This window comes from Sarcophilus harrisii, chromosome 4, assembly GCF_902635505.1.
Source record: "Sarcophilus harrisii chromosome 4, mSarHar1.11, whole genome shotgun sequence".
NCBI classification, from domain to species: Eukaryota; Metazoa; Chordata; class Mammalia; order Dasyuromorphia; family Dasyuridae; genus Sarcophilus; species Sarcophilus harrisii.
The window spans coordinates 32,981,428-32,999,243 of NC_045429.1; the positions used below are offsets into that span (position 1 = coordinate 32,981,428).

The window sequence follows — 17,816 nt, forward strand, 5'->3', positions numbered from 1 at the left end:
CTGCTCATTTCACTCAGCATCAGTTTGTGTAAGTCTCTCCAGGCCTTTCTGAAATCATCCTGTTGGTCATTTCTTACAGAACAATAATGGAATATTTTTTTTTACAGAACTAAGCTTTACTTTTGTATTTATCTTCCATTACTTTTGCTTCCATTTTTTATAAACCTTTTTAGAAATCTATTCATTGATTATTTCTTTGTGTATCCATGTTATCCTCTTTAGGCAGCTTCCATCTATCTTATTCTTTGAGACTGATATCTCATGTCTTCAAAATTTCATCTTTTAGAGCTTCTTTCCTTCATGGGTTGTTTTTTTACTATAAGAGATGAGATCCTGGGATCCTACCTAGGCTTCCTCTGAAGAATTTTGAACACTTCTTTCCCCAAATCTATGTTATTTGTCACTTAACTTTTTTCCTCCCTTATTGTAACTTCTAAGTTTGAGTATTCACTTTCCATCAAGGTTCCCATCAGTTTTACTTTAGCAACCCATTCTTCTTTGTTGATAAGAATCAGCTGTAGAACAGACAATCTCCTTATTGGTGCTTAGATCTTTCAAATTATGAAATTTTGATGAAAATAAAACAAATTATTAGTTGTTCTTTGTAGGAAGGCAAGAGAAATCTAGCATTCCTCTATAATTATGAGGCTTATGATCTCTTTCTCAAATTCCTCATCTATGTTTTATTTCTGTACAGTTCATCTGTGTACTCTGGAAACAGTATTGCTTCTGTTGATATTTATCCAGATGTGTTCTATTGTACTTCTCCCGTCTGAATTTTCTCATGTGACTATATCTTCTTAGTTTTCATGTTCAATTTCTGTTTCTTCTGTTATCTGTTCGGTTCCATTTGAACCAGGTTTGCCTTTTTGCTGTCATTTTCTAGTAATGGAGTCCTAGTCCCATTCTACCAAGTCTCTGTGTAACTTTTGGAGTTAAAATTACCTTCTTGCCTTTAGGACCCACTGTGCTAGTTATCCATGCTTTATACATATGTGTTTAATCGTTTGAGGTTGCAAATATTATTGTTGATGCTTTATCTTCATTTATTGCTGAGTTAATTCAGGGAAAACTTTTCAGATATGGGATAAAGTAAATGAATTTCTTATTGAAATGTAGCAATAAACAGCAGATCAAATATTTCATTCATAGATCTCTTAACATGTGGTGTTGGTTACCATCATGCTGGTATGGAGCTATCAGACAGAAAAATTGTTGAGGGAGCATTTACAGTTGGAGACTTACCAGTCCTTTGTAAGTAAACATTACCATAATTATGAGAAGATATTTGAGAAGATTCCTGTTTGAGAAAGGAAAACTATGTTCTTTTTAATCTCCTTTTCATTCTACTTTTGTCAAACACTCTTCAATAATTCATGTATATTTAAATGTATACACATACAAACTGTTTAAATGTTAATTATATGGTAGCAAGGTTTAGGATGTTGGGCAACCTCATTTATAGGTTACACGTAATGCTCCCACTTGATTCCTTTCTATATTGCACTAAGGCAATACAGAATTATGGTTGGATTTTTTTTATTAAACAATAAAATTGAAAGTTATATTTCACTAATTACATAGTCCCCACTAAAATTTCCAAATATTATTTATTTATTAAACTGGAAAACCTTTTTCCAGTACAATTTACTTATCTCTCTCTATTGAATCCCTTAGAATAAGTAAATGTTAAAATTATTGAATATATAACTTAACAGTGAAATTAATGATAAAATAAACATATACATAATTATTTGCAGTATTTTTATTGTGAAGGATCAGTAGGGAATAATCCAAACCCTTACTATAATGAGAGATGATTTATTTTCACTTCTGCAAACATAATTTTGCTGTTCAATTCACTTCAGATACCAAATAACATCTCTTGAGTCTTTTTCATGTTTTTTCTCAAGATGAATTAAATTGAATTTCTCAGGAAAAAGTTATTTTTTTTTCTTTGTCTTCTCTAGCTGTCACAAGTAATAGTCTTTCTAGAATATATCTGTAAAATGTAAGTTTCTCACAGACTCTTCATAAAATTCTTTTACAGTATTTCTTCATAAAATAACAGTTAAGACAGTTCTAACAAGAAAGAAATTTCCCTTTACTTTTTTCTCTCTTTTCTTTTACATGATTTCCACATAGATGCTCATATATCAAAGTTAAATCTTTCCTTCACTTCCTAGGGAGAAGCACCTCCTAGAATGACAATTGTGACTGTAACTTCACACTGCCATCCAAAGCTATTCTTCTCAACAATACATTTGACCCTTAAAGATATAGTGATAGCATATGTAATCTCTTTTGAAGAGCTTAGTGAAACTGATGTTTTAGAATCTTATAATAAAAACTTGAAAAGTTATAGTTTAATAGATAACTTTTTTGATTTGAACAATTTTATAAATTTGAAATGCCTTCCTAAAAATCTAAATTATATTGTTATGAAATTATCATACCTTAATTTGATACAGTTACGACCAGTACTTTAGCTATGGGAGTGAATTTGCCAGCCCATCTAGTAATTATAAAATCTACAATGCACTATGTTGGAGGAATGTTTGAAGAGTACAGTGAAACAGATATTCTGCAAATGATTGGTAGGGCTGGTCGTCCTCAAGTAAGTGATTCTGTTTTGTTTATGCTATTTTAAAGAAGATTTAGCTCTGCTTATTTTTCAGTGTACAAAAGATTTAAAAGATTAGATTTTTAGTTTGTTCATATAGTATTTGTCATGTTGTTGTTTGGTAAATTTAATTTAGAAAGTATGAATTAAGGCAAGATTGGATATTTTTTAAAGTGCTTTCAATCTAGTTGTTTCCTAATTTACCTGTTTGTTTGCTAAAAGCATACAATAATCCTAGGTTCCCTCTTTCTTCCTTCCTTATCTAAATTAAGGAATAGTGGCAACAGTAAGAGATTCCTATGGTAGAATGAGAAATAAAAGTAGATCTTTTAACATTAGGAAAAAATACTTTGTTTTACAGGGAATTATGGCAGCATTTAGTCTGCTGCTTTTCCTTGAAGCTCAGCATTTGAACTATATTGAAGCTCATAAGATTTATGTTGTTTCCTACTTACACATATATTTTGATCATAGTCACCTTCCATTCAGAGAGTACACAGCCCTTGTATAAAGGTACAAGAGTTTTAAAAATGGACCATGCATAAAACGATTTGCTGGGAGCCATTGATCACTTATCCAGGATATAAGACTAACTGAAGTAAGATCAGATTGTTTTTGGAATCCTGCTGCTTGATGGTTAATATGAGGATTTTCTGGTGGATCTCTGGGTCTTTTGCAGTTTGACACTACGGCCACTGCAGTTATCATGACTAGGTTAAGTACAAGGGAGAAATATATGCAGATGTTAACTGGCACTGATACCATTGAGAGCAGGTATGGCAGAGATAAACAGATTTTCTTTCTTTTTTTTATAATTCCATTTTTTAAATTATAGCTTTTAATTTACAAGATATATTCATGGGTAATATTTTAGCATTGACAGTTGCAAAACCTTTTGTTCCAACTTTTCTCCTCTTTCTCCCTTCTCCCTCCCCCAGATGGCAAGTTGACCAATATATGTTAAATATGTTAAAGTATAAGTTAAATACAATATATGTATACATGTCCATACAGTTAATTTGCTGTACAAAAAGAATCAGACTTTGAAATAGTGTACAATTAACCTGTGAAGGAAATCAAAAATGCAGGCGGACAAAAATAGAGGGATTGGGAATTCTATGTAATGGTTCATAGTCATCTCTCAGAGTTCTTTCGCTGGGTGTAGCTGGTTCAATTCATTACTGCTTTATTGGAACTTATTTGGTTCATCTCATTGTTGAAGAGGGCCACATCCATCAGAATTGATCATCATATAGTACTGGTCCTGCTCCTTTCACTCAGCATCAGTTCATGTAAGTCTCTCCAGGCCTCTCTGAAATCATCCTGCTGGTCATTTCTTACAAAACAATAATATTCCATAATATTCATATACCACAATTTATTCAGCCATTCTCCAATTGATGGGCATCCACTCAGTTTCCAGTTTCTGGACACTACAAAGAGGGCTGCCACAAACTTTCTTGCACATATGGTCCTTTTCCCTTCTTTAAGATCTCTTTGGGATATAAGATTACATAGCATTTGTGACTTAACTAGCAGAAGATCTGATGTAAATCGAAGTTTTTTGTTTTTGTTTATTATTACCCTGGATTTTCCACTTATAACAATATGCATTCTAGTCCATACAGGAAAACAGAATTCCCCAGTTATTGAACCTGAGCAGACTCTTCACTCTTAATAATTAATTTTGGCCTTTTATTATGAACTATCATTGAAGTGACAGTAATGAGTACATTGTAATTGTTAACATTAAAATAGAAGTTTTGTCTCTGTAACTTGTGTTGTTAATGGACAATTTATCTTTTTACTTAGTTTGCACAGGCACCTAATTGAACATTTAAATGCAGAAATAGTACTGTATACCATCACAGATGTCAATGTAGCTTTGGAATGGATACGTTCAACCTTGCTTTACATCAGAGCCTTGAAAAATCCAGCTTATTATGGTTTGTTACTATAATCAAATATAATAAATAATTATAGCTATAAGTTTTAAGTTACTATGTGTGTTTCTACTATACAGAATAGTTTTTATATTATTTATACTTTGTACATATTTGGGAATAATGACAATTGCAAGATGATAAAGAACTTTGTATTACTTAGTTTTCCTTATTCAGTTCTTTCAAATCAATAACAACATTAAAAAAGGAGTATAGACCTTTTTAGGGGAAAAAAAATCCAACTTTAATGTTATTAAATGTCATTAAAAGGAACATCTTTTAACATTCTCGTGTTTTTTCTTTGTATTCAGAAAAATTGTGGAGTTTCAATTTTATGTTTGATAGTTTTTCAGCTAATATATTACATAAAAGCATATGCTTATATTTTTATCAGCATATATTTAGTGTTGACATTTGGTTTTATTTTATATTTAATAACTATTAGAATATTCTTTCACATGGTAAATGCACTAAAATGAAAATATCTGTTTGCTGAATATCTGCCTGTGCTAATGTATATATTGTGGATTATTATGGACTACTACATTCTTAGAAAATGTGAAATTTGCTGTTTCAATATAAAAAGGCCAGCTTTCCAAATAAAGCAAATAGCCACATGTCCATTCATTCATTCATTCATTGAACAAATAGACCTCCTAATGATAAATAAGGTACAAAGATTTACTGAAGAAAAGAACTCCTTAAAAAGCAGAATTGACCAAGTAGAAGCTAATGACTCCATGAGACATGAAAAAACAATACAATAAAGTCAAAAGAATGAAAAAGTAGGAAAAAAACTGAACTATTTGATCAGAAAAGCAACTAATTTGGTAACTAGATTGAGGAGAGTTAATATAAGAATTACTGAACTACAAGAAAACCATGATCAAAACAGAGCCAGACTATAGACACATCATCTGTTTCTGGATCTGTATGTTAAGTCTCTCCATTGGGGGAGACCCTCTTCTGGTCCAATCTTTCAGGAATCTAGATTACTTCCAAGAATCCTGCAGTAAATAAGAACCTAGTGAAACATCTTAAGGTACTTTCAGTGCTTCAGGATCCGTGATTTTATTGTGGGCATTCTGTCTACCAGTGTAGAGTGTAATCCTTCTGATTTGTTAGTTTTTACAAGTCACTGGCTGAAAAATTCATAAACTGATGATGAGCCTTTCCACACTAGGAGGTTCACATAATCAGTGGGCCTGTACTTGAGGCTTTTCCAATGTGTGTGTGTTTTGGTGGTGGTAGGAAGCAGGGGATGGAAGAGGGGTGACCAAAGCATGGGTTTTTTACCCTTCTCTCTCTTTTTTAACTTTTAAGTGAATTTATTTATTTTTTATTTTAATACCTTTTTATTTTTCCAAATACATGCAAAGATAGTTTTCAACATTCAACATTCACCTTTGTAAAACCTTCCAAATTTTTCTTCCTTCTTCCCTCCTCTCTTCTGCCAACCCCCTTTCCCTAGACAGCAAGCAATCCAGTATAAGTTAAAACATGTGCAAATGTTTTAAACGTATTTCCATATTCATTACATTGTACAAGAAAATTCAGAACAAAAGAGGAAAAAACATGGAAAAGGAAAGAAACAGGCAAACAACAAAAAAAGAGTAATACTCTGCTTTGATCCAATTCACTCTCCATAGTTCTCTCTCTGGATGCCAGTGGCTCTTTCTATCACAAGACTAATTGAATTGATTTGCATCACCTCATTCTCAATAATAGGTTTTGTTTAGACAGCTCAGTGTTACTTCCACATCAAGATGAACCATCCGAAGACAATAGTAGAGTCTCCAGTAGAATTATTATTTTATGATATCTGAAAAGCCAGCTCATAATATTTCCAATATAAATTTTAAGTATTGCATATTTTCTTTAAAAATTAAGGAATAAAAAATTATTGTTTATATTTTACTAAAAGCTGCAAAGAAAAAAAGATCATCAAAAGAAAGCATGGGTGTAGGAGCTAGAGCCCTGAATATAAAATCAGAAGTTTGGGTTTTAACCCTGCTCTAGTACTCACTGCTTTTTTGTCTTAGGTTGCTTAGCCTGCTAGGCCTGTTTCTTAGACACAATCATGAAATAAAAGATTTCTTAGGTTGCTTCTAATTTTAAATCCTCTGATCAGATTCCAAAAGAAAATTATGTCCCATTAAAGAGATCATATAATTGTTTATTTTTCTTTAAATTTAAGCCTTGGTTATATTCATTAAGATGATACATATTCTTTGTCACATAATGAACTTACTAAATAAACCTATTTTTTCATAGTTAACTGCATTATAAGCTTAACTCTTGGGAAAAAGAAATTAAGATACTATAATTTATCTTTTTTATCTTTCCTTTGCCACCTGTAGATTTTTCCTCTGGATTGGACAAAAAGGGAATTGAATCAAAATTACAAGGTTAGTTTGTGGTTGGTTTGAACAAGATGGTACAGTGGAAACAGTGCCAGACCTGGTGGCAGGAAGACTTAACTGGTCTCAAAGACTAGCTGTGTGACCCTGAGTAAGTCACTTAATTCTGTCTGCCTCAGTTTCCTTATCTGTAAAATAAGAGGGAAAAGGAAATGGCAGATAACTCTAGCACCTCTGCCAAGAAAATCCCAAATATGGCTGTAGAGTTGGCCAGACTGAAAATACTGAATGACAACTGTCATTTGTGGTGGCCAGTACCCTTATTTTTGATAATTTAAAGCATAATAATGATTCCTTTTCCCCATATGTTCAAATCACAAATACGTATCATATTCCAAGTTATCAATCAAGAAGTACTTATTATGCAGTTATGTTACTATCAAGAGAACTATTCCTTTTATTTTAGCCAATATATAAAATTGTTTCATGCTCCTAAGAATAAATAGGCAACTTTAATTTGTGTTCATTCTGGCTGTACTCTTATATACAGTATACATATGGCAAATAAAAATGCGGTGTTAGGAATAAGAAAAAATTTTCAAGTACATAAAGCTTCTGAGAATGGAAATTAAATATACTGTACAACATGTAAAATATAAGCATTGCTTCATAGAGTGCTGTGTATATTAGACTTTTCCTTAATGTAGTTGTTATATAGTCATAGTTTACCTGGGACCATTTAGATTTGTTTAATGCCTTGCTTTTAATATCCTTTTCCTTTATTGAAAATAGTTACTATAGTATAACCTTATGATTTTGTAGCTAAGGTAGCTCCAACATGAGAAAATCTAGCTAGTTGAGAAGGATGTCCTGGTGCCCCATGTGAGGAGGAGGTTCTGATTGGCTCCTCCTCCATCCCACTCCCCTTCTCTTGTTCTTGTTAAGAAGAGTATAAATTCTTCAGGGCAAAGAACATACATTTTTTATCTTTGTCTACCCAGCATCTAGCAAAAAATGATGCTTTTGGGGGAAACTAGGTGGTGCAGTGGATAGAGCACCAGTCCTGAAGTCAGGAGGACCTGAGTTCGAATCTGGCCTCGGATACTTAATACTTCCTAGCTGTGTGATCCTGGCAAGTCACTTAACCCCAATTGCCTCAGGAAAAAAATGGTGGACTTCTAGTCATTGTTAGTGAATGAACTTCAATTGACTAACAAGAGAATGTAGTTTATTGAAATATGAAAAGGACTTTACTTCCATCTTCATGTTCTTTTCCAGTGCATTTTCACTGTAATTTGAATTTCTTTACTAATTCATGTACAACTTAGTTGGGAGAATTAATTGGGGAAAAGAAAAGTAGAGCAAAGCTAGGGTTTGGATAACGAATGACTGAATGAGCATTTATTAAGCGCTTACCGTATGCCAGGCATTGTGCAAATGCTGGAGATACAGATATTGTCTGAGGACAACAGAGCCATCCTCAAGGAGCTTAGTCAATGGTGGCCAAGGAAGGGAACTTGGGTCTGGGGAATGAGAGGATGGGGATGGATAAGGCAGGCTGACAAGTGAAAACCATCATCTTAATGTTTTAGAGTCTTGGAAGCATTTAACCTAAGCCCCTCTTTCTTTAGATAAAGCCTCCGAGACTCCCAGAAGTGGCACGAGGAGCAGAACTAGGAGTGGAACCTGGGCTGCCACCTTAGTGCCCAGCTTAGTGCTGCTTTTCAAGTCTGCTTAGCCTCTTCTCACATGGTCCTCAGGCACAGTCACATGTGGGCCCTTTGTGAAGTGAAGATATGCATTTTTTAAAAAATCTGGACATCGTTTAGCAATGAGATTTATTTTTTCATGAGTATATTTAAAATAGATTCTTATTGGATTTTTCCTTTGACTTGTCAGTAGCAATGCTGGGGATTCAGCTTGTCTCCTTTTATTATTTGCTATTTCAAGGATGGACAGTGTTCATTTTTAATCAGTTTCATATTTTCTTTATGTGTCCAATGCAGATTTATTTTCTCTCCATATTATTATTTACATTTACAAGATAACATGTAAATATTATATTTTATATTATGTATATCACATTATAACAACATTGGGAATCTCCCTTGTAAGACAGAACTTAGGGGTTTGAAATGTTTCTAAATAGAACATTTTTCCATGTGAGAATCCATCTCTGCTTATCTGCAATAACGTATTCTTTTTTTAAAAAATCTGTATACTGTGCACAGTATCAAACAAAAATTTTGGTTAAAGAAACCAAACACATTTTAAGTAGAGCCCCTTAAATCTGTAAGGATGTAAGCAAAGAGAAGAGTTGTATTAATAAGATTACAGTAAAAATTGGTGGATACCAAGTACAATACCTTGCTAGTTAAATGCTGGTCACAGAATTCACAGTTGTCATTATCATGGCAACTAAATTGTAGTTATCTATATATCTGTAATACTTTTAATCATGTATTCTGTCAGTTTTATGTCAATTTATTTGTCAAAATTAAAAAATACATATATGGTACATAATTTGGCATTTCCTCCTGAATTATGTAGAATCTAACCAGATCATGTAGTCTAACCCTCTCATTTTTCAGATGAAAAAAAGGTAATTGGGCAGCAAAGTGGTCGAGTAGATAGACTGCACTTGGAATGAGTAATACTTGATTTTAAATCCTGCCACAGACACTTTTTAAAATGTGTGACTCTGGACATATCCCTTATACTCTGTCCGCTTCAGTTTCCTTATTTATAAAACTGAGATAATAATAACACGACTTCCAGGGCCATGAAGATCAAATGATAAAAAATATGTGAAATCCATTGTAAGCCTTAAAGAACTACATGAGTGTCAGCCAATAGTAGTAATAGCATTAATAAATATATTTTTCTTGTATTTAAATGGTTTCTCCACTTTGAAATATAGTATCACAATTTTATTGTATGTAATATTAAATTTCTTATGTATTTTTATTTATTGCTAAATTTTTGTTTAATACCTGCTTTAAAGATAAAGTATATTTTCTTTACCTCAACAGAATTATGTTTGAAGAATTTGAATGATTTATCTTCTGTCGACTTGATAAAGATGGATGAAGGTGTTAATTTCAAATCAACTGGTAATATTTACATACTTTATCATTATTTGTTCTATCACTTTTATGCCTTGACATATTTACAAGAATAGACAAATATATATTTCATACATGACTTAGAATTTTCTTTGGGGCATTCTATCCATTAATGTAAATTTTTAATCAATATTAACTGAAGACAAAACTAGAGATAATTAAGCCAGTTTCACTTGGTATTATGCTCTCAATTCTCCTTGTGGTGGTATAGATCCCATGCATAGAGCAGATTTGGGCCTGTTGACAAAACTGATGAAAACTGTCAGTTGAGTGGCAGATTTACAGTTTTAAGGTTCCCTACTACTTCTGCCCTCTCCTCTGCCAGGTATTCGTGTACAAACTGGAATTACTAAGCCTTGGAATGAACTGGTGCTTTTGTTCCCTATCACAGAATTTCTGAGTTGAAAGGAACTTTAGAGTTTAGAACAATCTCTCAATCATATTTCTATAAATAGTTATCTGACCTTTACTTGAAGCTATCACCTTTTATGACAAATTGTTCTACCCTTGGACAGCTCTAATCTTAGGAAGTTTTTCTACACACCAGACCTAAATGTTTGCTACTTCTATGCACGAATCCTATTTCTTTTTTATCCAAAATGCAGAACAAGTCTAGCTCTTTTCCCATATGACAGTACTTAGGATATCTTCAGATTCAATATCGCTGTTCTTTTCAGTGGATTCTCATATAATATGGTCTCTAGCTCCTCCACCATCCAGGTCATCATCCTCTGAATAAACACTGAATTTTTGATGTCCTTAAAATGAAAATATTATAAATATTAGATGTTGAGTCCCATTCCACCAAGTCTTGGTGATTTTATTTTCCAATTAGCAAGCATTTAATTTCTTCTTCTTCTGAACTTCCCCAATGGGAAAAGAAAACAAAACCTTTGTAACAAATATGCATAGTCAAACAAAACAAATTCTTACATTAGTCATGTCCAAAAGTATATATCCCATTCTGAATCCATTGATTCCATCACTTTTCTTTTAAGAGGCAAGTAGCATGCTTCATCATTGGCCTTCTGGAAGTATGGTTGGGCCCAGCCTTGATGTGTGATTGTATTTACCTTGAGATAGAATTTCAAGTTCATCCAGTTCCTTATAGCTTATAATCATCTGGTGCCATAAATAATGTTCCTGATCTGCTTACCTGTTATTTTTACCTGAGAACTGCTGAATTTCTTTTCTGATAGGATGCTTCCTTCTCTCATTTGTTATTCTTCATACTATCCTATTTTACAATACTCACAGATTTTTTGCCTCCCCCTCAAATTTCAATTTAAAGTCCGCTTGCTTAGAAATAGGTTAATTTCTTCTTGTAAAGCAACTTTTCTTTGTCTTTGTAGATGAACTCCTTCCTTTACCAGTACCCATCCCTGTGTTAAGTTAGAAAAATAAAATCTTTTTGAAATATCATTCGAGTAGTCATCTGGTAAATGCCTAATTCTCTATGACCTGCCCATTTCCAAAGTTATGACCTTCAGGCCTTTGATTCTGAATGTCAAACTTCCTTTTGTTATTAATGGACTATTAATGGAAGTTTGTGCTTCTGTTCTAAAATCACTTCCTATAATAATACAGCTATAATTTCTTCTGCTATTCTTTTAACAATGCCATACTTTTCCATTTGCCAGATTCCTTTTTGATTCTCTTCTGCATCGAGGCAGTGAGGTGGTGAAGTGGATAGCGTTGTAGGCCTGGAGTTTACATCTCTTCCCAGACACTTACTAGCAGCGGGACCCTGGGAGAGTCACTTAACTGTTGTCTACCTCAATTTCCTTAAGGCTGTTATCAGAATCCAGTGATCATATTTGTAAACTACTTAGCTCAGGTCCTGACATGTCGTAGTCCTAGCACATAGTGTGCTAGCATAGCACATGGAATGAACACCAGTTCATTCATTTCAGTCCCATCTGGCTTTGGGTGACCTCATTTGGAGTCTTCTTGGCAAAGATACTGAAATGGTTTGTCATTTCTTTCTCTAGCTCATTAATAAATGCTTGTTCCTTTCTCCCTACAATTTTTTTCCTGATTTTTTTCCTTTGTTATCTTTTTCAGGTTATTGAGGAACCATTTTTTACTCTCTGTGAAGCCAATCCACTGAGAAGCTTTTCTCTCAATCTTGTATCTCTAGTAGGGAGTCTAGGTGGTTCTGATAGCATACCTAAATTGGATCACCTCCAGAAGGTCACTCCTGCACTCATACTTCCTGGATCTCAAGGCAAATTAATAATCCTTTAGAGCTCTCCCTAGAAACACCTCCTGTAGGTTAAAAAAAACACACTGATTTTCTGGAGCTCTGAAGCTGGGGCTTATCTGAAATGTTCTGAAGCTTTCTTTTTGTGCTTTTTTTCTTCTCCATTCCTCTTCTCTCATCTTACCTGCATCTTATTGCTACCCCCTCTATCTTTGCTGGAGTATTAATAATTAATCATTAATGAACCCATCAAGAAGTTATCAAACACACTATCAAGATACTGTGGTCTAGTGGATAGAGAACCAGAAAATCCAGCATTCCAGGCCTGCTTCTTTCACACACTGACTATCCCCCCTGAATGCTCCCAATACCAATAAAATTATAGATCCAGGCCCTTTCCCTATCAGGGGCTAAATTTCTTCCTCCCTCACCAAACATTGTAGCACCTATAAACATCATCCTGAGGATAGCTTGTTTATTTTCTTTGCCTATTCACCAAGCTCCAGAGGGTTTGTTGATGATATGTGTGTCTGTCTTACACCCAGATGTCTGTAACCCCTCCTGACTGGATCCTCTTTTTCCAATGATTCCTTATTCCAATATTGGAGAGCTTTCTTTTATACATAAACACACACACATATATATCTATATACACATGCATATATGTGTGTCCATACATGAATGTGCAAATATTTGTTACACAAATACACACACACACACACTTACACACTTTCATTACATTTTCCATGAAATATTCTTGAGGAACCCTGAGTATCATTTTTAAGATCACATCCAAATGCTTTCAAGAGGCTTTCAGGATTCTCCCATTAACTGTTTCTGTTTGATAATAAAGCAAATAGGACTGCTACTCTGACTTTAATTCTTACTAATAAGGGAGGAGCTAGATGATGATCTGGAAAGGATGGGAACCTTAGGGGACAGTATAGTTTTTTTTACTTTCTTTGTCCTCCTAGTCTTGCTTTAGTAGGCATCTGCTAGGTGTTGAATGAATGCTTATTGAATTGTTTAAAAGGCACATTGTTTTATCTGCTTAACAAAATGCTTAGTTTCCCGCCCCCTTTTTTTGCAGAAGCTGGAAGATTAATGGCATGGTATTATATTACATTTGAGACAGTGAAGAAATTTTCTACAATTAAGGGAACAGAAACTTTATCGGAACTGGTAATTTATTTTAACAATAAAACAAGACTACTAATGTGATATAAAGCCATTCAAGACAGTTATGCACAATATTAGCTTTTGTTTGCTTTGTTCTGTTCAGTTTAGTTCTTGGTAAAAAAACCAAAATATTTACTGTATATCAACACTGATTGCAATCTTTTGTTGCAAGAAAATGTGTTTTTCCTCTTCTAAAAGAGTCTTTACTTAAGTAAGCCATTGTTACAGTGGGATGAATGAGCATGTTATTTCCTCCTGCCCCTGCCTTTCAATGACAGCTTGAAGTAGAAGAGGGCCAAAAATGGCAAACTGGTGATAGGTGAATTGGTCAAGGAGCAGATGTTGATGGGGCACAGTGTGCTGTAAACAAAAAGAGGAGCAGTATGGAGGTGAGATTATGTGTTTGCAATCACAGCAGCCTTCTTTACTGCTTCTCTATGACTTCTTAAGAATGTGGATATATATTTTTAAAGAAATACCTATATCATCCTGCACAATTCCTAAGTCTTTCTTCACTATGGAAAGAATTATGTTGCAAACGGGATTAGTCTGTCATTAGATAGCAGGAAGTATAATTTAATGGAGAGAAGGTAGAGAGTTGCCATTTTAATGCAAATGCCTTTCATAATAAAGAAAGAAGAAAACCATAAGCAAAAAAAATCAATCACCCATACACTAAAGGTTATTTCTGCATAGATCACTTTCTAGGAAGAATTATTTTCTAATAAAGTCCAAGAGAATCTTCTAGCTGCAGCTAACGTGAATGGTTTTGTGCAAAATAAGTTGGAGGAAAAGCTTGTTTTCTCCTTTAAATAATTTATGCTCTGTTTTCACTATGCTGTGTTATCATAGTTTTACTGGCCAAGTAAGAAACTGATTTGTATAGAAATTTTAGCTGCATCTCTAATAAGTACAAAAGCATCAGTGATCATAAAATGAGAAAAATTAGCTGCAGGAGGAGGCATGTTAGGGTGGAAAGGTTTCTGCACTTAAAGTGAGAATACCTGACTTCTATCTCAAGATCTCTATATATGGTTTTGGCTTTGGAAAAGTAAGATGGTGGGGATGTAGGTCCTGTCCCAGTTGAAGCTTTTGGTTCAGTGAGTAAAATTGGCACCTAAACCTAAAGGATTGGGCGAGTCAAGAAGGCTTTAGACCCCCGAAGGAAGGGATATAAAGAACTGTTAAGTTTACACCCTCAGCTGTGATCAGCATGCCTGAAGGAATTGAGTGGCTAGGGAGGAGACATGGAAAGCTGCTGTCTGGCCTTCCAGGCAGAGAATGAGGGAGAGCACTTGTACAATCTGTCATCCAGTACATTAGCAGGCTCCATTACAGAAGAGGAAAAGTCTAGAGATCCATTTAAAAACAAAAAGAAGCAGTGAGTCTGTAACTGTGGTAGAGAAACAAGAAGGCTGTCCCAAAGCTGCAGGAAGCAAAGTAATAGCATAATTAGCCTGTGTATTGACTGTTTTTAATATTGGAATTTTATAGGTCACGATGATAGCCAGCTGTAAAGAATTTCTAGATATACAGTTAAGAGTAAATGAAAAGAAAACACTGAACACTTTAAATAAAGACCCAAACAAGATATCTATCAGGTACAAAGATTAAATCTGTTTAACAAAACATTCTTATTTAATTAAAGTTAACATTAGTAATGTACTGCTGTATGTGTTTATATGCAGGTTTCCAATGGAAGGAAGAATAAAAACAAGAGAGATGAAAGTTAACTGGTAATGATAGTCATTCATACTCTTCATAATAATTATAGTTTCTGATTTATATTTGTGTGATTGGGGGATGGTAGGTCTTACTTTGAACTTGTTTTCTATAATAATGATGAAATAATACATAAATAATACTAGGACACCTTGAAAGTGGGTGCACGGGAGATAGAAGAAAGTGATCTTAGGGAGAAGCAGGAGACAGACAGTTCAGCTGTGGCTGTGATGAATGTGAATCCTGTAGCTTCAGAGGGCAGAGCTTGCTCTGCCTCAGTCAAACTTTACCAGCTTGTGATCTTTGGGCAAATCACCCAGTCTCTGCCTGCCTCAGTTTCCTCAACTGTAACACAGGAACAATAACGCCTACTTCTCAGGACTATGGTAGCAATCATTAGATGAAAGCCAATAAAATCTTGCTCTCTTCTTTCTGGGATAAGTGATTCTTTGAGTTTTACTTAGTTTTTTCATCCATAAAATGGGGATGATAATTCTTGTACAGTCTACCTCACTGTTGTGAAGAAGGAGCTTGATAAATTAAAATTTTTCATGTGGTTTGTTACTTCCTACTTTAATTCTTGTGTGTGTTAAATTAATACAAGAAATCAGGTGCTTTTACACTTTAAATTAGTATATTTAGTTAGCTAAGATTTGGACTTTTTAAACCTCTGACTCTAAATTGGTAGCCAATGAAGGAGTAACACAATGGAAGCAATTTCTTAAGAAAATTTTTGTTTCTATTAATAAATGGATACAGCTGAGAAACATTACAGAAGAAGCATAAACAGGATCTGGTGACTAATTATGTTCACAGGTTGGGGAGCGGTTAAAGGAGAATATCTCCAAGGTGTCCCACCTTTTTTCATTTTGTGGCTCCACACTTCTTATGGTGACCCTCACCATGAGGCTGTGCCTGGGATGACAACAGGAGCATATGTAACGGTAGAATAAATATAAAAACTGTACCAAAGAGCTTGTGAATGATGGATATTAGCAGATGAAAGGCCTGGAAAGTGGTAGAGGAAAGGATGAAGAGCCTTCCATGGCTGCATCTAGGAAAGGCACAGGAGACAGTGTCATGTAGGATGAACGGCAAGGAAGGGGATTGACACTGAGAGAGTCTGGAAGGACTGTAACAGCCAGAGAGGAGTTTTTATTTTTGTCCCAAGGGTGATAGAGAACGAGTAGAATTTACTCAGTAGTAGAATGGTGTGGTTAAATGATCTCTTTGGTAGATGTGTGGAAAATGGGTTGGAGCTCGGAAAGCCTGGAGGCGGTCCTGTAAATGACAATTTGTGTTTCTGTGGACAAGTGACTAAATCTCCCTGATCTTCTTTCTGTATTTTCTCATCTGTAAAATGTAGAAGTTGGACTGGATTATCTTTCAGGTTCCCTCCATCTTAGAACTGTGATCCTCTATCTCTCTTTATTGGTTAGAACTGGGTCAATTGAAATTCTTCTTGTTCAGAGGTTTGGCAATTGTTAATGCTGTAAAGTTACCCATGCATATATCCTGTAAATAAAAGGCTATTAAATTAAAAAAAAAAAAGAAATTCTTCTTGTTCCTTTATCTCCTTTTTGAAAAAGGAAACAAGAATGAAGGCTGGTCAGATATTATCAGCCTTTCTATTCTTTGCAGAGATTGCATTAAGGTAAATATTTGAATATAATTACTATATTCTTCTTCTGTGACAGACTAAAGATCTGTTTTCTGAATCCATCCATTTCTTCTTTCTGTCCAGGTGGTATTTAGTATAGGATTCTGACAATATTATTTGTTTCTTCCTCCATTGATTCTTAACCAAATGTTCTGAAGAATGTTTTACTCCTCCAGCTCCTGTATTTCCTCATATTAAGTGTAGCCTTTTAATATACAATACTGTTTCTCTGCTCCATCAAGGTATTCTGTTCCTTTTGGAAAAGGCATACTCTTCCCTAGTCATTTTCTAGGACCAAAAGCTCATCATTCCTCTATTTTAAGACATGTTTCAGCAATCCAAATTTTGTTTTTAGATCCCACCTTTCACCCACTATCCACTTTCAAAATCTTCCTTTCTCTTTGATAATCCCTGCCTTCAACTGGGAAGTGAAAACAAATATGGCCTATGTTCCTGAGGTCATCATTTTCTTGATTTAAAAAAATATATTTTTTCTCCAATCACATGTAAAAACAAATTTCAATATTCATTTTTACATTGAGTTCCAAATTTTCTCCCTTGCACTCTCCCCTCCCCCCCATTGAGAAGGCAAACAATTTGATATAAGTGAAAGTGTATAGTCATGTAAAACATATTTCCATATTAAACATGTTGTAAAAGAAAACAGACCAACATAAAAACTCAGGTAAAAGGAAGTTTAAAAAAAAGTATGCTTTGATCTATATTGACTCGATTAGTTGGTCATTACTTTCTTGCCTAATACTTCATACTTCAAGGCATTTTGAATTTCTTCTGGTAGCATCTTCTGTTCTCACATAAACTATTAAGAGATGAGTACTGGCTGAAAGATGTGAAAAGTCTTTAGGTGTCACAGATGTTACACATAGTTGTTATTCATCTCTGGCTAAAAAAGAAGTTTCTGAAGGTCACTACACAATTTCCATTGTCCTTGTTTTGTAGAATCAAGAACCTTGTCCTGGGTCATCCTGATAGATTTTGTG

The 17,816-nt window shown here is 34.3% G+C and overlaps 1 protein-coding gene across 1 annotated transcript in view; it reads left to right on the forward strand.

Moving 5' to 3' along the window:
• The window catches only part of HFM1 (helicase for meiosis 1), a 103,039-nt gene that overhangs the window by 37,745 nt on the left and 47,478 nt on the right, over window positions 1-17,816 (forward strand). Inside the window, exons 14-22 of the mRNA XM_031968565.1 lie at window positions 1,153-1,254; window positions 2,472-2,617; window positions 3,303-3,397; window positions 4,436-4,569; window positions 6,927-6,974; window positions 9,959-10,039; window positions 13,345-13,436; window positions 14,928-15,034; window positions 15,122-15,169. Of these exons, the coding sequence (XP_031824425.1) occupies window positions 1,153-1,254; window positions 2,472-2,617; window positions 3,303-3,397; window positions 4,436-4,569; window positions 6,927-6,974; window positions 9,959-10,039; window positions 13,345-13,436; window positions 14,928-15,034; window positions 15,122-15,169 (853 nt within the window). The remainder of the gene's footprint in view (window positions 1-1,152; window positions 1,255-2,471; window positions 2,618-3,302; window positions 3,398-4,435; window positions 4,570-6,926; window positions 6,975-9,958; window positions 10,040-13,344; window positions 13,437-14,927; window positions 15,035-15,121; window positions 15,170-17,816) is intronic.